The sequence below is a fragment of the Bison bison genome, unplaced genomic scaffold, assembly GCF_000754665.1.
Source record: "Bison bison bison isolate TAMUID 2011002044 unplaced genomic scaffold, Bison_UMD1.0 scf7180017864112, whole genome shotgun sequence".
Lineage (NCBI taxonomy): Eukaryota > Metazoa > Chordata > Mammalia > Artiodactyla > Bovidae > Bison > Bison bison.
The window spans coordinates 207,078-229,115 of NW_011494684.1; the positions used below are offsets into that span (position 1 = coordinate 207,078).

Sequence of the window (22,038 nt, forward strand, 5' to 3'; positions counted from 1 at the left end):
AAACACCATCTATTTTCTCTGGAATTTGTGTCTAACTCAGATCTCTCCCTGAATCCCAATCCCATTTAAACAACTGCCTAGTCCACACCTCTACCTAGATGCCTACCTTGCACCTCAAACTTTTAACAGCCGCAAATGGGCTCTGATCTCCACCCAGTCCCCTCCAAATTGCTCCTCATGCAGTCTTCCAACTTCAGTAAACAGGAACTCCATTCTTCCAGGTTGTCCAATCAAAAACTTTGAAGTTATCTTTGACTCTCTTCTCTCACATACAAAGCACCCACCCATCACAAAATCCCATTGGCACACTCACGAGGAGCAAAACATGCCTCTACCCTCCTACCCCCCAACACATGTTCAGACCCAGGTTAGAGCTGCTCCATCCATGTCCAGTGCCTGACTCTATGGCCATGAGGACACTGCATGTGCCCTTCTCCCTCCTTCCACCCTTCCTCCCCACTGCCTAGGGCTCCTTAAATACCTTCAATATACAGGGACTCCCAGAAGGCCTTCAGGTCTGTAGACTGCATTACCTTCATGCCAAGGTGCAAAGAAGGGGCAGAAAGAGCAAACAATGAGGGTTCAGACCAGGTTGAGTGCTTCTGATTCTAGATAATAGGAACAGGGTATTCCCTGTAGGGAATTCCTCCAGCCAGCCCCCTGCCCAAGCCATAATACCTTCAGGGCAGAGGCCTTCGTAGACCTTAGGCCCACAGTTAAAATCTGGATCATATTTTCAATACAGGGCTCATGAGACAGCTGACCACGACTGTCAAAGACCAGCTGTGCTGAGAGTAAAGGTTTCTGCCTTGGGGCCTGTAAAGAAAGGTCAGGAGAGGTTGTGGGGCCAGAGGGCAGTATTGCTCCCCACCAGTCGGCCCCTGACTGCCTGCCCACCTTCCCCCATGCTATCCACCACCTCACTTGCAGGATGTTGGCCACAAAAGAGGTTATCTCCTCCTCTATGATGGACACGAGGTTCTGGCAGATCATATAGTCTACCAAGCGGGCCAGCTGTCCCATCTGCAGCAACCAGGCCTCCGCCTGCTTCAGCCTCTGCTCCAGCTGCTCGCACTGCACCTTCTGAAGGTACACGGAGGTCTGGTCTGTCCTGATCCTCTTGCAGTTTTTCAGCCGCTTCTGCAGGCCCTGTTGCATGTGGTATGTATCCTCGTGGATCTGTCAGGAGAGTGGAAAGTTCACTGGAGAAAGGGGGATGGAGACCAAACTGGCCACCCACTGGTCTGTTGCAAAGCTCTTGGGTCTCAGAGTCTAAAACCTTGACCCTAGATATGCAGATGGAGGGCTGCTTCTTAGTAGAGATTGGCCCTGGAAATCTTTAAGTGACCAGAGAAGATGTGAAATGGAGAACATATACTGAGAGGCTACAATAAGTTGATTTGATAGGCCAGGCCTGTCTGCCAAATGCTCCCAGTGAAGTGAGAGTTGCTCAGTTTTGCAATTCTCTAAGCCAGAGTGGGTAGCTGTTCCCTTCTCCAGGGGTTCTTCCCAAACCAGGAATTGAACCCAGGTCTTCTGCATTGCAGGTGGATTCTTTACCATCTGAGCCACCAGGGAAGCCCAAGAATACTGGAGTGGGTAACTTATCCCTTCTCAAGCGGATCTTCCCAACTCAGGAATCAAACCAGGGTCTCCTCCAATGCCCCCGGCGGGGAACTCAAATAGAAAGTTTGTGCGTGTGTAAATAGAGAGATTTGCCATGCATAGATTAGACAAAGAAAAAAAAAAAGATATTCAACAAATAAGGCTCAGTAATTATTCCAGGTTATGGTGTCCAGTCACTAGGCCTGGGTGATATGGCATGCTGACCAGCATAACATAGCCTTCTGTGAGAGCAGAAGCTCTCTGTGGCTACTGACATAGACTTTCTAGTGGGGGACGGGAAATGTGGGATAAAAGCCTGGGAGCTTCTTTGTAGGTTCATCTCACAGCTGGGAAGTTCCTCAGCCTACAAGAGTACTGATAGTTGCCACCTCTCTGGCCTGTCCTGATGAGGAACAGAGGGGAGACACCAGGAAGGTATGTTTGGCCAGATGGACCCTTTTGTCCCTGCTGCTCTCCTATCCTTTTTGATGATCAACAGAGCTTGTGGTGAGAACTATGAGGTAGCTATGAATTGAATTCTGCTCACCCTGAGCTCAGATCCTAGTGTTCTAAGACCCAGACACAAGGCAGTTAAAACCTAAGCTAGGCATGTCGTATACAAACTTGCCCTGGATACTTGGCGAGGTGTCCTCTTCCATGCTCTAGCAATGCCCTCAACATCCAGTGGTTCCTATACCATAATCCTTAGTCCAGTGCACCATTATCAATTCATGTGACTCGTCCACCACACTGTAAATTCTCCAAGGAATTTACTCCTTATTTGCTTCTGTCACACTTAACCCTAACTGCTTAACACAGAGTCTGGCATGGTTAGTTCCATTGTAAATGTTTATAAAAATAAGGTATCATCTCACATTGTAAGAGGACTTACCGGTGACACCAAGGATAAAACCATGAACAACAAGGTCCTACTGTATAGCACAGGCAACTATATTCAATATCCTGGGATAAACTATAATGGAAAATAATATTTTAAAAAGAATGTATATATATATATATGTGTGTGTGTGTAAAATAGAGTCACTTTGCTGTACAGCAGAGATTGGCACAACATTGTGAATCAACTATACATCAATAAAAATTAAATAAATAATAAAAATAGAGGGAAAATGGAGATTCTAAAAAAAACACTAACAACAACAATAATTACTACAATAGAGTATAATCTATTTAAAACCTTACCACTAGGGACATTATATCAATGCAAAGAAATAGAAGAAAACGATAGAATGGGAAGGACTAAAGATCTCTTCAAAAAAACTAGAAATACCAAAGGAATATTTCATGCAAAGATGGGCTCAATAAAGGACTAAAACGTATGGACCTAATGCAAGCAGAAGATATTGAGAAGAGGTGGCAAGTATACACAGAAGAACTGTACAAAAAAGATCTTCATGACCCAGATAACCATGATGATGTGATCACTCACCTACAGCCAGACGTCCTGGAATGTGAAGTCAAGTGGGCCTTAGGAAGCATCACTATGCGCAAAGCTAGTGTAGGTGATGGAATTCCAGTTGAGCTATTTCAAATCCTAAAAGATGATTCTGTGAAAGTGCTGCACTCAATATGCCAGCAAATTTGGAAAACTCAGCAGTGGCCACAGGACTGGAAAAGGTCAGTTTTCATTCCAATCCCAAAGAAAAGCAATGCCAAAGAATGCTCAAACTACTACACAATTGCACTCATCTCACACGCTAGTAAAGTGATGCTCAAAATTCTCCAAGCCAGGCTTCAATAGTATGTGAACCATGAACATCCAGATGTTCAAGCTGGTTTTAGGAAAGGCAGAGGAACCAGAAATCAAATTGCCAACATCTGTTGTATCATCGAAAAAGCAAGAGAGTTCCAGAAAAAAAATCTACTTCTGCTTTATTGACTATGCCAAAGCCTTTGACTGTGGATCACAACAAACTGTGGAAAATTCTTCAAGAGATGGGAATACCAGACCACCTTACTTGCCTCCTAAGAAATCTGTATGCAGGTCAAAAAGCAACAGTTAGGACTGGACATGGAACAACAGACTGGTTCCAAATCGGGAAAGAAGTACATCAAGGCTGCATATTTTCATCCTGATTATTTAACTTATGCACAGAGTACATCATGTGAAATGCCAGGCTGGATGAAACACAAGTTGTAATCAAGATTTCTGGGAGAAATATCAATAACCTGAGATATGCAGATATGCAGAAATATCAATAACCTCAGATATGACACCACCCTTATGGCAGAAAGCGAAGAAGAACTAAAGAGCCTCTTGATGAAAGTGAAAAAGGAGAGTGGAAAAGTTGGCTTAAAAATCAACATTCAGAAAACTAAGATCATGGCATCTGATTCAATCACTTCATGGCAAATAGATGGGGAAACAATGAAAACAGTGACAGACTTTATTTTTAGGGGCTCCAAAATCACTGCAGATGGTGACTTACAGCCATGAAATTAAAAGACACTTGCTCTTTGGAAAGAAAAGCTATGATCAATCCAGACAGAATATTAAAAAGCAGAGACATTACTTTGCCAATGAAGGCCTGTCTAGTCAAAGCCATGGTTTTTCCAGTAGTCATGTATGGATGTGAGAGTTGGACCATTAAAGAAAGCTGAGCACCGAAGAATTGACGCTTTTGAACTGTGGTGTTGGAGAAGACTCTTGAGAGTCCTTTGGACTCCAAGGAGATCAAACCAGTCAATCCTAAAGGAAATCAGTCCTGAATATTCATTGGAAGGACTGATGCTGAAACTGAAACTCTAATACTTTGACCACCTGATACGAAGAACTGACTCACTAGAAAAGACCCTGATGCAGAGAAAGATTGAAGGCAGAAAGAGAAGGGGATGACAGAGGATGAGATGGTTGGATGGCATCACTGACTTGATGGACATAAGTTTGTGTAAGCTCCGGGAATTGGTGATGGACAGGGAAGCCTGGTGTGCTACAGTCCATGGGGTCTCAAAGAGTCAGACACAACTGAGTGACGGAACTGAACTGAGGGGCATTATCTTTAAAGTTCTAAGGAGATTTCTAATGGGGCTTCTCTGATAGCTCAGTTGGTAAAGAAACATTGTAAATCAACTATACTTCAAAAAAAAATAATAAAAATAGAGAGAAAATGGAGATTCTTATTAAAAAAAACAAAGTAACAACAATAATAACTACAACAGAACATAATCAGCATACATTTTAAAAACCTTACCATTAGGGGCAATATCTTTAAAGTTCTAAGAAGATTTTAAAAACCTAGAATTCCATATCTAGCCATAGTATCATTGAAGTTTGAAGATGAATAAAGACATTTTTAGATATACAAAGACTCTAAAAATTTACCATCCACAGATTCTCTCTGGAAAAAAAAGGAGTATATTTCTGACAGAAGAAAATGAATACAAGAAGATAAAGTGGTCTACAAGAAGTTGCAATGAGAAAAAAAAAATTGTGAAATATATTGTTAATTCTAAATGAGAAGCTATAAAACAAAAATATTTGTAACAATGTAGGACTAAAATTCCAGGAGATATCAGAAAAAGCATAATGAGAAGGTAGGAAGCATAATGAAAGGTAGGAAGAGGAGAAAAAGAAAATTAGAAGAATACCAAGATTTTATTCTGCTTGGGAGAAAGATATAGATAGAAACCCGGCATTTATTCAGTCAACAAACATTCACTGAGCACCAACTGTATGTCATACACTACAATAAGTAATAGAAACATACTAGTTAATGAAACAGATAAAAATTCCTACCATCTTGTTGGAGTACATACCATAAACATAATAAATAATATACAATAAACATATAAATAGTAAATTTATATTGTATGAAAAAATTATGAGAGCTGTGAAAAAAAAAAACAACAGGAAACAAGGAATCAGGAGTGCTGGTTAGGGGACTTCCCTGGAGGTCCAGTGATTAACAACTGCCTTACAATTCAGGGACGCAGGCTCGAGCCCTGGTCAAGGAAGTAAGATCTCACATGCCAAGGAACAGTTAAGCCCACACCTCAACTACTGAAGGAGGGAAGGAGGAAGGAAGGAAGGAAATGGGTTTATACCAGTAATGCAAAGGTGGTCTAACACTGACAATTCACCACATTAACAGACTCAAGGAGAAAAATTACATGATCATCTAAATAGAAGAAGAAGAAAAAAAAATCACTGGACAAAATTCAACACCCATTCATGAAAAAAACCTCTTAACAAACTAGGAGTTGATGGAAACTTCTTTAAAAATTGATGAGTATCTAAAACACTCACATATAACATCATTATTTGTTTCTAATCTATCTGAGTTATTCAATAATGCTACATTTTAATGGACAGCAGCATGCTTTTATTCAGCACAGATTATAAGCTTGGTTCTCTAACAGTTCAGTTGCCAGCTGTGATGATCAATGATTCTGCCTTCCTGCCCTTGCACCGCACCTTTGGGGTGACTGCCAACAGGGACTGGTTCCATTCCACTCCACACAGCAGCACAGGAAGTGGCAAGTGTTGCATTTGCTTGTCCTTTCATTTTTTCAATGGTGATTTTTAAAAAGTTAATTTTAATATAGACACGTTTTTTATGGCTTTTAATTTTTCTGTTTTAAGAAACCCTGGGATGATAAAAATATTATCTCATGTTACCTTCTGAAAGCTTTTTAAATTTTCTTTTTGCACTTACTGTGTCTTTTACCCACCATGAATTAATTTTTGTATATGGTATAGCAACTATCACAAAACAGCAATGTTTTAAAATATCATTTATAATAGCAACAAAAAGTGTCTAGTATCTAGCAATAAATCTAATGAACACAAATATATTCAAGACCTCTACAGGAAACCTGCAAAATCTTGTCAAAAGTAATTAAAGAAATAAAAATAAATCAATAGATCTATGTCATTGATTAGGAAACTAAATATTGTTAGGATATCAATTCTCCCCCAAATTGATCTATAGATTTAAAGCAAGTGAATAAAAAAAAATTCCAGTAAGGTATTTTGTGGAAATTAACAAGCTGATCTGAAAATGTATATAGAAATTAAAAGAACTAAGAAACCTAGGGAAATCTTGAATAACAAAAAGCTGTAGGTCTTACAATACTAGATATTAAGACTTATTATTAAGCTACAATAATTAAAATAGACAAATAGATTAATGGAGCAGAAGAGAGTCCAGAAACAGGCCCACACATACACAATCATCTGATTTAAGAAAAAGACACCACTGTAATTTAGTAGGGAAAGGACAGTCTTTTCCATAAATGAGAACAATGAAACTTGACTCTTACCTCACACCATACAGAAAAATTAATTTGAAATAGATCATACAACTAAATGTAAATGATAAGGTAATAAAATTTCTAGAAGAAAATATAGGCGAATACGGGATAGGACACTAACCAAAAAATAATCATAAAATGAGCTTCAAGAAAATAAGAACGTGTGCTCATCAAAAGACACTATTAAAACATTAAAAAGGCAAACCACAGACTGGGATTAATGTCCACAATATTTATATATTTGATACCAGGCTTATATGCAGAATATATAAAAGAACTCCTACAAATTAATAGACAACCCAATCAAAACTGAACAAGAGTTAAATACGTCACAGAAAAGAGTACCAAAATGGCCAATAAACATTTGAAAGGATGCTCAACATCACTGGTGATCATAGAAACACAAACTAAAACCGTACACTCACCAATATGGTTAAAATTAAAAACCTCAACACTCTCAAGTGCTGATGAGCTCACAGGACAACTAGAAGTCTGATGGGAATATAAACTGGAACAACTACTCTAGAAACCTGTTTGGCACTGTTAAACATACCTAAACCCTATTCTAGCAATTCCACTCCTGGAATATATACCCCAAAGAAATGAGGGTTTAAGTCTATCAAAAAACATACAAACTTCATAAGATTATCCACAATAGTAAAAAACTGGAACTAACACAAATATCCATCAACAGGAGAATTAACAAATAAATTGTGGCTGCTGCTAAATTGCTTCAGTCGTGTCCGACTCTGTGAGACCCCGCGGCAGCCCACCAGGCTTCCCCGTCCCTGGGATTCTCCAGGCAAGAACACTGGAGTGGGTTGCTATTTCCTTCTCCAATGCATGAAAGTGAAAAGTGAAAGTGAAGTCGCTCAGTCGTGATGCCATGGACTGCAGCCCACCAGGCTTCTCTGTCCATGCGATTTTCCAGGCAAGAGTACTGGAGTGGGGTGCCATTGCCTTCTCCGGAAATTGTGGCACATTTGTATAGTAAAAGACTACACAGCAATACAAAAGAGTGAACTGCTACCACCTATGGTGCTATGGATAAATCTCACTAACATAATGTGAACTGAAAAAAAAAGCCAGACAAAAAAAGAGTAAATGAAATTTCAAATCAGACAAAACTAATCTATGGTGACAGAGGTCATAACAGTGGTTACCTTTGTGGAGGCACTGATGAGAAAGTACCAGGGAACTTGCTGAGGTTCTATAGACATTATATATCTTGATCTGCCGGTAGTTATTATATGGGTGTATACATAAGGAAGGGTTTCCCCAATGGCTCAGCAGTACAGAATCCACCTGTTATGCACGAGATGTGGGTTCAATCCCTGGGTCAGGAAGATCCCCTGGAGTAGGAAATGTTAACCTCCTTCAGTATTCTTGCCTAGAAAATCCCCTGGACAGAGGAGCCTGGTGGGCTACAGTTCATAAGAGTCGCAAAGGGTCGGACATGACGGAGAGACTGAGCACGCACGCACAGGGGGCATGTACCGCAGACGTAAAGTAGGCACAAGAAGGAAGGACTCCATGACTGGATGCTTCTATCAGCCACGGTGACCTATCAAAAGTTCGAGAGGTTCCGAGATAAGCCCAGAAACACATAAGATCAGGATCCCAACTTTCAAATTCTCTACTGCTCCTGGCACAAATGACTGAAAATCAGACATTGTTATGTTCCTTCTCGACTCTGCTCAAGCCTTTAGGAAAAGATTGACTCTAAGCCTCTGCCTATTTGTTACTAATCCATCCACCTAGAGTACAGGCTGCTGTTGGTAAACAGGACAAAGACTCTGAGCCCACTGCAGAGTCCAGAACACACTGGGAAGCTTAAGCCAAGAGATAGCTGAAACCTTGGCGTGTTCAGCTTGGAGAAAAATCTCACCATAAATGGGAGCCTCTTACCAGATGAAGGATGGATGTGCAGAGACGCAGGCAGCGATAGAGCAGCCGCAGAGCCTTGTGGTTCTCCTTGGCTAGAGCCCGCCTCAGGTCCAGCAGCTCGTAGCACTGATCTGCTTCATGGGGGAGCCAGGACACAGAGTGCAGCTCCTGCAGAAGTCTGGAATCAAGGGCTAAACTGGTCAGAGCTGGCGACTCTGCCCTCCTTCCTTGGACTCTTTTGACGTATTCCTAGCCCAGCTCACCCCAGAATGAACAAAGGTTTAGAGACAGCATAATGTTCCCAGTGACCGACAGTGACAGCCTCCTCTTGAGGGTTCTTTGGAAGAGTTTAAGCCCAGGGTGTTCCTGACTGTGGAATTCTTTGGCAAAGGTTTGGGGTATGCACAAATGTTTACACTGGGTAACCCTTTCTGCCAGGAAAGAAGGTCAAAGAGATCCTAGGGTCTGACTTAGAAGGAGAGACTGCAGAGGCTTCTTCCTTGGAATAAGGAAAGCCGCAGGTCTTTAAAGTCTAGACGGACAGGCAGGTTTTAGAATCAGAGGTGAAGGAACTCCATCTTCTCTATGGGCTGACCATCCCTGAAGAAACCCACTTCTGTTATTTATTCCCCCCACAACCACCCTGAAAAATCTACATCTCAAAATATCCTTGAAAAAATGGACTCCCTGATAAACAGAGGATGATCATATGGGTACCATTTACTCAGTTCCTACTGAGGCATTGAACATGGTACTTTATATTCATCATCTCATTTAATTCTCACTGCTGGTTCGTTGAGTAAAGAAAGTGAAAGTAAGTTAAAGTGAAAGTTACTCAGTAATGTCCGACTCTTTGCAACCCCATAGACTATAGTCCATGGAATTCTCCAGACCAGAATACTGGAGTGGGTAGCCTTTCCCTTCTCCAGGGAATCTTCCCAACCTAGGGATGGAACCCAGGTCTGCCTCATTGCAGGCAGATTCTTTACCAGCTGAGCCACAAGGGAAGCCCAAGAATACTGGAGTGGGTAGCCTATCCCTTCTCTAGCAGATCTTCTTGACCCAGGAATAGAACCAGGGTCTCCTGCATTGCAGGCAAATTCTTTACCAACTGAGCTATCAGGGAAGCCGTCAAGTACAGAATCCGCCTGCAAAGCAGAAGACTTGGGAGAGGCTGGTTCGATCCCTGGGTCAGGAAGCTCCCCTGGAGAAGGAAATGGAAACTTAATCTAGTATTCTTGCCTGGAAAATCCCATGGACAGAGGAGCCTGGCAGGCTACAGTCCAAAGGGTTGCAAAGAGTTCGTTATGACTGTGATTTTTTTTTTTTAAACAGCTGTGGAAACAGTGTCAGACTTTATTTTTTTGGGCTCCAAAATCACTGCAGATGGTGATTGCAGCCATGAAATTAAAAGACACTTACTCCTTGGAAGGAAAGTTATGACGAACCTAGTCAGCATATTCAAAAGCAGAGACATTACTTTGCCAACAAAAGTCCGTCTAGTCAAAGCTATGGTTTTTCCAGTGGTCATGTACGGATGTGAAAGTTGGACTGTGAAGAAAACTGAACGCTGAAGAAATGATGCTTTTGAACTGTGGTGTTGGAGAAGACTCTTGAGAGTCCCTTGGACTGCAAGGAGATCCAACCAGTCCATTCTAAAGGAGATCAGTCCTGGGTGTTCATTGGAAGGACTGATGCTAAAGCTGAAACTCCAATACTTTGGCCACCTCATGCAAAGAGTTGACTCATTGGAAAAGACTCTGATGCTGGGAGGGATTGGGGGCAGGAGGAAAATGGGACAACAGAGGATGAGATGGCTGGATGGCATCACCGACTCGATGGACATGAGTTTGAGTGAACTCCGGGAGTTGGTGATGGACAGGGAGGCCTGGCGTGCTGCAGTTGATGGGGTTGCAAAGAGTCAGACATGACTGATCGACTGGACTGAACTGAACTGAGTAGCAAAAATCTTTTGTTTTCAGATCAGGAAACTGGGGCTCAAAGAGTAAGGCCTCTTGCTAATGTTTAGGACTTAAATTCGGATCTGTGCATCCAATTATGCCATGATGATTAAGCTAGACTGGAGAAAATCTAGAGCTGAGGTTGTGAACTGGTAGCACATGGGCCAAATTCAGAATGAAAGAGTTTTTGTATGTACCACTAAGAGTTGGCCAGCACAGTGTTTTAATAAAACTTTTTGGTGTTTTAATAAAAATTAAAAGATAACCAGATAAAATGAAGAGATTTTACAACAAAATGTGGATTCCTAGGTCATCCTGAAAAAATAATGTGGCTGACCTGCTGGATCCATATTCCTAATGGTAAGAATCAGTTGGAACTGAGTAGTGACTGTCCTCTTCAGGTGCAATCCCCAAACTGACTGCAGTGCCATGGTCCCTAACGTCTTGAAAGCAGCCCACTGTGTTTCTTTCACAGCTCTTCCTTGGGCCCTGCAGGCATCTGAGCTTGCAGTTCCTATCACAGAAGATAACTGCAATGGTTGAGGAGTTGTGCAGACAAAGTAAGCAAGAACTGAAAATGGGAGAAACTTTTTCTTAAAAAAAAAAAAAGAACTCAAGTAATACCATGGTAAGAGCAGAGTTTCAAATACCTACATTACATCCTCAGATTTGATATTTAATAACTGGACAATCTGGAGAAAGTTGATACAAAAATTTATTAATACATGGATATGTTCAGAATATATTTTTCAGAGGAAAAAACTGGTTACATAACAATTATGTAAAGTATGATTGCATTTGTATATATGATGGGAAAAAAGACTGTAAGAATATGTGACAAAATGTCATGGTTATCTGTAGATGGTGACACTGAAGAGTTTTTCATTTGTGCTCTTTTTGTATTTTCCAAATCTTCTAAAATGATCATGTATATTACTGCTTATAAAATACTTTTCAGAAGTCCACTGCAGGGACTTCCCTAGTGGTCCAGCGGCTAAGAACTCTGTGTTCCTAATGCAGTGGGGTTAGATTCAATCCCTGGTAGGGAACTAGATCAACTAAGACCCAGCACAGCCAAATAAATAAATACTTTTTTAAAAAGTCTATAGAAGTTGTGCCTTGAAGACTCACCTGCTGACATGGAGCAGCCCAGCTCCAAAGTGGGGGACAGCCAGGAGCAGGTGTTTCTCTAGGAAAGACCGATGCTGGTGCAGCCTCTGCAACTTCACACCCTTCTTCCAGCTACAAACCAGAGGGAAGTGACAGTGTACCGTGGCTCTTTGTGATGCCTCTTCCCAAACCCCATAGCCACCATCACCCACCTGGCTAAGGCCTTGCGTAAGAGGCAATACTTGAAGAATGGAATAAGCTGGAGCTGTTGCCAGAGGACAGAGTGGTGGTGCCAGGTACCCAGTGTCATCGCCTCACTGCCCTCCACGGGATGTATGTGCAGGATCCCAAAGGGAGAGAAGATGTAGTGCTCGGGATTCACCTTGTTGGCTGGCACCACCATCAGGCTGTAAGGCCTTTGAACCAGAGCACGGATCAGTGAGGGCCTTGGGAACTTGTGCAGACTCCAGGGAGGGACAAAAGAAGGGCAGAAAGGGGAAACCAGGAGGCAGAAAGGAAGGTGGAAGACAGTGGGAAGAGGGGAAAGAGAGCAGAATTTTCTTCAAGCCAGAAAGATGTGATATTAAGAAGAAAAAGGAAGCCAAAAACAGGTGGGAAGAAAGAAAAAGGCTACTAGCCAGTTCCAAGAAGTTCATATCTCCAGATGCAGAGAACTTACATCCCATGAAATCTAAGATGTTATCAATTGTAAGCTGCAGCATTCTTTCATGAAACTCTAAAAGAAAAAATGCTATCAATATGATATGCCACCAATTTGTAAGGTGCATGACAATTTCAGAAATGTTGAAATGTGAAAAAAATGTACATCTTAGAAATGATAAAATATGTATATCCTACACGCTGAAATAACATGCAGAGATAATCAGGGAAGGCTGTTTGGAGTAACTGAGGACCGGGGGAAAGCAAGGGTAACTAGAACACTAGACACAGGCCAATAAAGAAGAAAACTGCCATCTAGTGAACCAGATAAATTCCTCCAGAGCCATCTTTTAATCCTAGTAAGTTGTCTTATTTCAGGAAAATGCTCCCATATCCCACATTAAATACACTCTATATGTAAGTATATAACATATAAATTATATGCTATATCTAGTTGAAGTAAACTAGTTGCCATAATGCCATGCTTGGGCACATTTAATAAAGCATTTATTAATTTTTATCCTGTGGTTTTCTTTTCATAACTTGGAGTCAGTAATATTTGTAAGCACTAAAAGTATGTTTAGCCTTTTAAAAGCTGTGTGTCCCAGGTCCAATGCATATAATGCCTAAAAGGTAAAACCGACCTCCTCTCTCTCTCTCTCTCTCTCTCTCTCTCTCCCATCACTCCCCCCATATATTATTAAGCAAATGACTCAAGGGCATATATTTGGATATCAGAATAAACTCAGTAAGTCAAACCATATAAAAACTTTATTTCATTTTTGACAAAGTGACTAGATCTTCTCAAGTATACTATTATCCCCAAATTACAGATGAGAAAACTGAACAAAAAGAAGACATAAGTTTGCACAAGGCAGTTAAGGAAAGAATTTTTGTTGTTTAGCTGCTAAGTTATGTCCAACTCTTTTGTGACACCATGAACTCTAGCCCATCAAGCTCCCCTGTCAATGGGATTTCCCAGGCAAGACTACTGGAGTGGTTTGCTATTTCCTTCTCCAGGGTATCTTCCCCACCCAGGGATTGAACCTGCATCTCCTGCATTGGCAGGCAGACTCTTTACCACTGGGCCACCAGGGAAGCCCAGGATTTAAAAACCAAATCTATCTGACTGAAGCCCCCCTCTCCTAACCGCTGGATTACGCAGCATCCCACAGGATAGCTACCTATCCTAACTGAGGCCTGACTTCCCAAGGGGATGCTCCTTCCCCTGTGGCCTTCTTAATGGAAGCTATTCTTCCTGCACAGGGCAGGAGTCAGGGAGAGCTGAGCAAAGACCCTAAGGAAGTGAAGGAATATAGTCTTCCCTAAGTATAAATCAAAATCTAGGACAGGGGGTTCCCTGGTGGCCTAGAGATTAGGATTTCTGGCTTTCACTGCTGTGGCCCAGGTTCAATCCCTGCCTGGGAACTGAGATCCTTGCAAGTGTGGCAATCTAGGACAAATATAATAAAATTTTGATAATTGCAAACACACTGAAAGAAAACCTCAAAGTGAAACAAAAAATGCCAGGTTTCCACTTTTACTGAAGGTGCACTAGCAATATGGACCAACACTCCCCTTGAGAACAGCTATAAAAACTGGGCAAAGTATCTAGATAAAACGTGAAAATCATTAAGAGAACTCACAAGTTAAATCCCCTGGGCTTCCAGAGGGGACTCTGGTTATAACACAGGTTGAACCAGAAAACACCTCCCTCCTTGGTGTGGGCCCCCAGCTCTTTTGTTTTAAAGCCAAATCTGCTTTAAACCCACTTCTGCTCTTTACTATTCTGAGTCTGATGAAAGGTCAGATCTTCTCTGTCTTTCCGGAGCATATAGTAAAACTGACACACCATTGCTCTACTGGAATCTCTGTTTGGAGAAAAGCAGCAACAAGTGCAAAACTCACTTCACTGTGTTTCTTTTTGGGCAGATGCGGGCCCTGTAATTATTCACTGCTTTTTTAGTTCTCTTGCTCATGGTTTCTTGTTTCTCTCTGTGCCTAATTACCTTTGAATATGTTGCTTCTCTGATTATGACTGAGCTGATAGTTGAAAGCCCTAAGCTTGTCATTTTCTTTCTATAGGCTCTCCACCATTGTCAACAGGGCTCCCATCCCACATTGCTACCATTACTGTCACTACAGCTGGACAGTTAAGTGTAGCAGCCACTAGGTGTCAGTAGGTAGTTCATCATCTTCAACTACAGCGACAATTCAGTCAGTTGTGATGTCACCACAGGTCATGGATTACTAGCCTGCTATTTCCCATTAGCAAAAAGCCTAGTACTGTCCAAGGCCAAGGACATTACCAAATCAATATCAGAAACCCATATTTGAGGATTGTTTCCGGAGACCACTCATGATGCCAAGTACTATATCAGAGTCCAGTCAGGAAAACAGAAATTGCATTCAGCATTTCAACAAAGTGAACTCAATAAAGAAACTGTGTTTCAGAAAAGGTGTCAGAGGACACCTGAAAAGCAAAAAGGGAAAACTAAGGTAGAGCAGAGACAATAACTACAGGAAATGGATGCCAGCCCTGAGATTAGAGGAACAAAGGAAAGAGGTTTGGGTTCTCAGAAGCCATGGATTTGGAGGAGGGGCTTGTAGTACAGGGACTTGGATTTCTAAGGAATGCCACCTGGCTGCTACTAGTAAACAAGGAGTTCAGAGGAGGAGTTCGGAGGAGGGGTCTTGGAGAGCTATGATTCGGAACTCTGATGGGAAGGCGCTACCCCTTGGTTTGGCATTGATCCCTCTTGCAGTGCCAGGATCAGGAAGAGGCTGCTTCAGAAAGTGCCTGCTACTGGCAGAGTGAACGACCATTTCTGGGGCAATGATATGAAGGAAAAGCAGAGGAAGGACAAAGTCCCTTCTCCTTTTATCCTGCTATCCGGTCTCGTTCTAGCACCCCCTGTTAATCAAACCTAACAGGAAGCTAGCTGAAAAAAGAGAAATGAAGTTTACAGAGTCCCAGCCCCAGCATTACAAAGCAAAGAGAGAAGAGCAGAACTAGAGCCAAGAGACAATTGCTTAATAACGAGCACAATGCTCTCAGTGAGCTCTTGTTAAATGAATTGATCAGTAAATCAGTGGATGGTACAGATCATTAGTCCCACTGAAGTTCAGGAGAAAGAGGTCAGTGTATGCAGGATATATAGATTCCTGGGAATAGATATCAGATACTGCTCATGAGTATGGACTTTTGAGTTAAGACAGTGTCAGGTTTCAGTCTTGTTTCTACCACTTACTATGTGGTCTTGGACAAGTCACATAACCTGTCTATGCATCAGTCTACTCATTTCATATATGGAATAATAATGGCACCTAACTGGTAGGTGGGGATTAAATGACACAGGTATTAAAAAAAAAAAAGCTTGATTAATGGTAATTACTACTGATATTTCTGGGAAGAGAAGAGACTTGAATAGGGCTTTTAAAAATACTAAGATTTTGATCTAATGGAAGAAAATGAATGAATGACTCTCGAGTCATACGGAAGAAGACTTGTTTTCATAGCACAGAGATAAAACGAGGACCAAAAGGTAAAAGTTAAAGGAAAGTAGTCTAAGGAAAATGATGCCTTGTGAAACACAAAGATTTAAATGAACACCTGATTCTTGCACTGGAGTTAGAAGAATTCACCATCAAATTCCCTTCTAAGGTGATGACCAAATAAAGAAAACAGAGCAAAAAGTAGAAAAGAATGACTAACACGAAAAGCCATGAGAGCAAAGGGGAGCAAGAGGAAGTGAAGAGTGGAGAGAAGGCGGAGAAGGGAAGAAAGAGGGAACCCGGGAGACAGAAGAAATGAGAGGGGAGAGGAAAGACGGGAAAGTAGCAGGTCTGGAGAGGAGGGGAAGATAGTGTAGGGGGAAGTCAGGGAGTGGGAGGAGCAGGTCAGGGCTCTGGGCGTGGGCTCTCACGTAAAGTAACGGCTGGGAGCCACGTTGAGATAAAGGAAGTGGATCTTCTTCAGGTATCTCTCTGTCTTCATAACAGCCATTATCTGGCTACCCGGGAGGGAAATCTGTGGTAAGAAGCCAGTGCTTCTTTTTTGGTGGGTCTTCTCCTCAGGAACTTCCAAGTCCAGCTGAGACCTGTATGATACAAAGTCAGGAGAGAAGAGGCAGAGCAAAGCAGTCAGGTGGCCTCTGTCTGCCAGTGAACAAAGGAGCTAGATTAGGTGCCTGAGAGGGCCTGATGTGGCCTTGTTAGAGCCTGTCAACCATCTACACCCAAAGGTTTACATGCTAAGCAAATACAGCCCAGGCAGCTGCAGTCATTCAGATCTGTGTGTGAAGAACCCTTCCCTTTCTGATAAATGAGTAGTCGTTCTGATTGATTGTGATTACTATGACATCAGTGTTACATAATACTCAGTAAAAGTCATGGGAATACTTTGCTGTCCCAACTCATCACCTTGCAAGCCCACAGTCCTAGATATCTCCTCTCTGGCAATGTTCCTAGCCTTCTAGATCTCTTATCTTTGTCCCCATTATACCTCCTTTCCAACTCTTCATGATCTTCATGCTTGGGGGTTCTTTCTTGCTCTTTCTCCATCATCACCCAAACTCCACCTTCACATCCATCTCTTCCCAGCTGGGATCCAACTATACATCCTTCAGCACCCTTAAGCCTGCACCAATACCATCAGTCTTCCTACCCTTCTACCATTCCAGCTGATAAAATTAAAATTAATTAAAATTAAATTAAAATTAATTATTAGAGAAGCCAAAAGTCAATTACCTGGACTAACAAATTTGGTTAGAGTAAACTCAGAGCACAAAAATAAAACAAACCAAAAACCCTCTGAATAATTCAGTTGAGACTTAATCAGTCCAAGTATATTCATGCCATTAATTAACCCAAATCTAGATCAACAGAACAAGTTACCCCAGGGCTACAATGCCATCCCTAAAGTCCACATCGGGACTTCCCTGGTGGTCTAGTGCTTGAGAATCCACCTGCCAATGCAGGGGACACGGGTTCAATCCTTGGTCCTGGAAGATTCCACATGCCGCAGAGCAGCTGTGCCCTCGCACCACAACTGCTGAGCCTGTGCTCCGCAACAAAAGAAGCCACCGCAACGAGAAGCCCTGGCACTATAACCAGGGAGTGGCCCCAGGTTTCCGCAACTAGAGAAATCCCATTGGCAGCAATGAAGACCCAGAACAGCCAAAAATAAATAAATTAATCAAATTAAGTGAAGTTCACATCAACAACAGGGTTTGTGATTTTGACATTAGATCAGGACATCTTAATGGTGTAACTGCACTAAAGTTTCATTTCCTTGATAATTAAAGCCCTACTTGTACTAAGCAGGTTCAGAAGATCTCAGAACAGAAATATTATCTCCTGTATAGACTCCTGGAGTCCATTCTCATCTGTGGGCTTGCTCTGCTTGATGTCTTAGTACAAGTCCTCAGGCAGCTACCCCTTGCAGTCTCCTTGACTGCTTTTGCAGGCTTCCACCTCCCCACTCCCACGCCCAGCCCCGCTGAGCTCCCAGTCCCCTTCTTTGCCTCTGTCCCTGCCCAGTAAAAACTGAGGCTCTCAGCCATGAAATAACTCCCTCAAGTTCAGCTGCCTTCCCACACATTTATCTGTACATATTTCCATTCTACTTTTGCCTCCAAATTTGAGTGGAAGGAGTGACCTTCTTCTTTCCAAGACTAATTCCTCCATTTGTGCTCTGGATCCCTTCTCCCCTCTTCATGATGTATTTTTAATCTCCTCTTCTTCCATTGTTAGCCTATACTTATTCATTCACTCTACAAATATTTATTGAGCACCAACTTCTCAAAGACTGTCTTGAGGGCTATAAACACCTCTCCATTTTTTGAAAGTCCTACTCAGACACCATTGTTCTTTCAATCTGCTGTCCTAATCGCTCTCTTTCAAGCCAAGCTTCATGAAAGAATGAAACCTGATTTCCACTTCTTCCCCTTCCATTCACTTCTGAATGCACTACAGTCTGCCTTCCTCATCAAGAAACTACACTGAAACTGCTCACCAACCTCTTCCTTGTTGCTAAATCCAGTGAATATTTTTTCAGATTTTTCTTAATTGTCTTGATAGAGTTTAACACTGACTACTCCCTCCTCTTTGAAACTTTCCACTTTATTTCACTTCCTGACCTTCAAGGTATTTTGTCAACCCAAATTTAAACCCAAACTCCTCTGATGTGCTTTCTCCTAATTCTGATGTGCATGCACACACACAAACACATACCCCTAGAGGAAGAGCCAGGGAAAAGGCAGTGTTCTTTGATTTTGTAGCATTTAACACAAATTGTAATGCTATTTTACTTAAATCAACTAATTTAACATCTATCTCCCTTAACTAAGCTGTAAAACCCCAGGGTGGAGAAGGAAATGGCAACCCACTCCAGTACTCTTGCCTGAAGAATCCCAGGGACAGAGGAACCTGGTGGGCTGCCATCTGTGGGGTTGCACAGAGCCAGACACAACTGAAGCCACTTAGCAGCAGCAGCAGCAGCAGCAGCAAAACCCAAGGGAAGACATTGAATCTCTCTTATCCTCAGCATCTAGCAGTTCCTGATATATATTGTTTATCCAATAATACTTCTTGAACGTATGAATGCCTGGGAGGCCAGTCCTGGGGAATATGGTGAAATTAAGCCATATTAACTAGGCCTCAGAGGTTTACTGCCAGCTCCAAAAAGAGGACCAAGAACTTGACTTCTTGCCAGCATCTCAGCCCATTCTCACTCAATCTAGATTGCTCCCCTAGGAAAGGAGACTTATACTCAGGGCACAGGGCAGATCATTGAAAAAAAAGCATCTGGTGGGGCTATTGAAGGCATACACAATGAAAGCACTGGCCACCTTCCATCAGGACTCCAAGAGCCTACCTATCTGCCCACTGTTAAGGCTCTAAGGCTTTAGGAAAAACTTGACCCAGCCATATATAGTGATATAGTGAAATCGCTCAGTCGTGTCCAACTCTTTGCGACCCCATGGACTGTAGCCTACCAGGCTCCTCTGTCTATGGGATTTTCCAGGCAATAGTCTTGGAGTATATTGCCATTTCCTTTTCCAGGGGATCTTCCCAACCCAGGGATAGAACCCCGGTCTCTCTCATTGTAGACAGACGCTTTACCATCTGAGCCACCAGGGAAGTCTGCCCCAGCCATAAACAGAGCTAAAATTGAGAACGCCAAGGTTGATTGAAGGTAAAACTAGCCTTCTTCCCAGACAGTGAATGTATGAATGCCTGCAAGCCAGTCCTAGAGAATATGAAACAGAAAACAGCTTGAGTTTCCAGAATGTGTCACAGAGAAGCTGGCCAGGGGACAGGGAGAAATTCCAAGACTAGAGTTAGAGAACTCTGAGAAGAGGGTGTCTCTGTAGGCATTCTGAAATCCTAAGAGAGCAGTTTAAGAGCCACACTGGGGAGAAAATCATCACCCCAAGGGCCAAGAGTCCCTCACTCGTAGGGCAAGAAGACTCTGGAAGGATCAGAATGAAAAGTCTTAGCTGGCAGTGCAGCCAACTCTAGTCTGCCTTGGAGCTGGTTTAGCTCCAAGACATGGGAGCTCCAAGACGTGGGAGGGGGCCCCTCCCACATAGACGAGTGGGAGGGGCCCCCAGACAGGCACTCACTTAGGAGCATCTGGAGAAAGAGATCCAGATTGAGTATCCTGCAGTAGGTAGGCCTAGGGGCAAGATTCAGGGATTACGGAACAAGTGAGAAAAACAACTAAGCACTACATGAGAAAGAACTCTAGAAACTCTTGGAAACTCAGGCTGTTTCCTGAAGCTTTGGCTTCCTCGAGGTTGCCTTGTGATTTTCATTAATTTCTGCATTTTCCTAAGGGGATTAACACTGAGACCACTGGGATTATTAGCAGACAGAAAGGAAGAGGTTTTTTTCTTTCCTTGGCTCAAAGCCCTGGACTAGGTTCCTCACTTACTTAGTCTCTGTTCTTCCAACAGGCTCCTCCTCTGTGTTGTCAGTGTCCCTGCTTTCATACTGTACTGGGATGTCAGTCGCCAGTGCCAAGGGCAGAAGCCTGAGGCCATCTAGCCACTGGGTCTCTTCCATGGCCACTTCTGCACCGACAATACCCAGGCTGTGCTGTAGCTCGGGCAGGGTCAGTGGTCGCAGCCATGTGGCCAAATCGTCCTCGACTTGCTGCCCTTCCCACTGGGTCTGCACAAAAGGGCATGCTGGGCATGGGGTCCCATGATGGAACCTCTTCTTCTGGGGATAGCAGTCAACATGGGAGGTGCCCTCTAACAAAGAGGTGTCTCGGGGAAAGGCCTGGTCTATGGCATCCAGCAGATCCAAGTGGAGCTGGGCCTGAACCCAGGGTGCCCAGCGGTATAGCCGCTCTAGGAAAGGCAGCAAGTCAAGGCGGCCGACCAGCAGCGCTCGATATGGGGGCAGCAGACCCAGCACGGCGTGCAGGTAGTTCCACGCCGCAGGGCTGCCATCCTGTAGCACTTTCGAGAACAGGGTTTGGAGCTCAGCTACCAGGAGCTCCAGCACTGTGGGCCGCTCAGACTGAGTCACTGCCTTCAGAGACTGCCTCTTTTTTCTCTGACAGGCTTGGCGCTGCTCTGCTTTGTCCAGGACACCTACGGAGCGTGGAGATTCAAGGGCTTTAGATGATGCCTCTTCATCTGAGACCAAGAGGAGCCAGGCATTCAACTGCCGTCGAACTGCTCCTGCCCATTGCTCAGGATCCAACTGCCAGTTCCAGGCTCCTGGTTGATGGATCTCACCTGCTTGGTGCAGCGCAAGAGAGGCAAGAGAAGGGGGCTTAGGCTCTGGGCAGTGTCAAGGGGACTGGGAGAACGGGGAAGGGAGGGACTTAGGACAGTGAGATGGATAGAGCTGCAGTTTCCTGAGACCCTCAACCAACCCTACAGCTTCCCCTTAAGACCGGTGAAAAGCAGGCCCAGGACCGAGGCAGGCCCCTCCCTGCACAGGAGTCCCTTTCCACTGCCCCCGACACCATCCCCTCACCTGGGCTATGGGGCACAGAAGGCAAGGGAAGGGAAGAGAGCGGGATGTGCTGGTGAGGTCTCATGGGGAAGTGCCTGTAGGAGAAATGGATGAACTTAGACTTGGGCTCAGGCTCGCTCTATTCACAGCCACCCCCACACAGAGACTGGCACGCACACGTATGATCACTGTAAGACTTGGATCTCCGGCACAGGCTCGCTCTATTCACAGCCACCCCCAAAACAGAGCCTGACACGCACACGTATGATCACTGGTAGAGGCAAAGTGGCTCACGCACCTAAAAGGGCTCACTCAGAGGACCTCAGAATAGCAGGGAACAGACACTGGGACTGGAGCCTGGCGATCGCCTGAAGGAGCAGGTCGTCACGGACAGGCAGCAAAGCCCGGTCCCGTTTGCCCTCCCGTGGACTAAGAGAACGTGTTGAGGATAGAAACCAGAGGAGAGGGTACAAAGGACTACTAAGCGGGATAGAGGCGGGGGCGGGGGAAGAGCGGAGACGGCTGGGCTGGGTGCGGGAGGAAGAGGAGGTGAAAGGGGAGAGGA

At 43.5% G+C, this 22,038-nt stretch overlaps 1 protein-coding gene across 1 annotated transcript in view; it reads right to left on the minus strand.

The window, feature by feature from the left end:
* The window catches only part of DNHD1 (dynein heavy chain domain 1), a 62,836-nt gene that overhangs the window by 40,601 nt on the left and 197 nt on the right, over positions 1-22,038 (minus strand). The window contains 9 exon segments of the mRNA XM_010839148.1: positions 482-533; positions 679-816; positions 925-1,179; positions 8,788-8,944; positions 11,859-11,969; positions 12,050-12,253; positions 16,424-16,597; positions 20,437-21,250; positions 21,495-21,612. Coding sequence (XP_010837450.1) covers positions 482-533; positions 679-816; positions 925-1,179; positions 8,788-8,944; positions 11,859-11,969; positions 12,050-12,253; positions 16,424-16,597; positions 20,437-21,250; positions 21,495-21,612 — 2,023 coding nt within the window.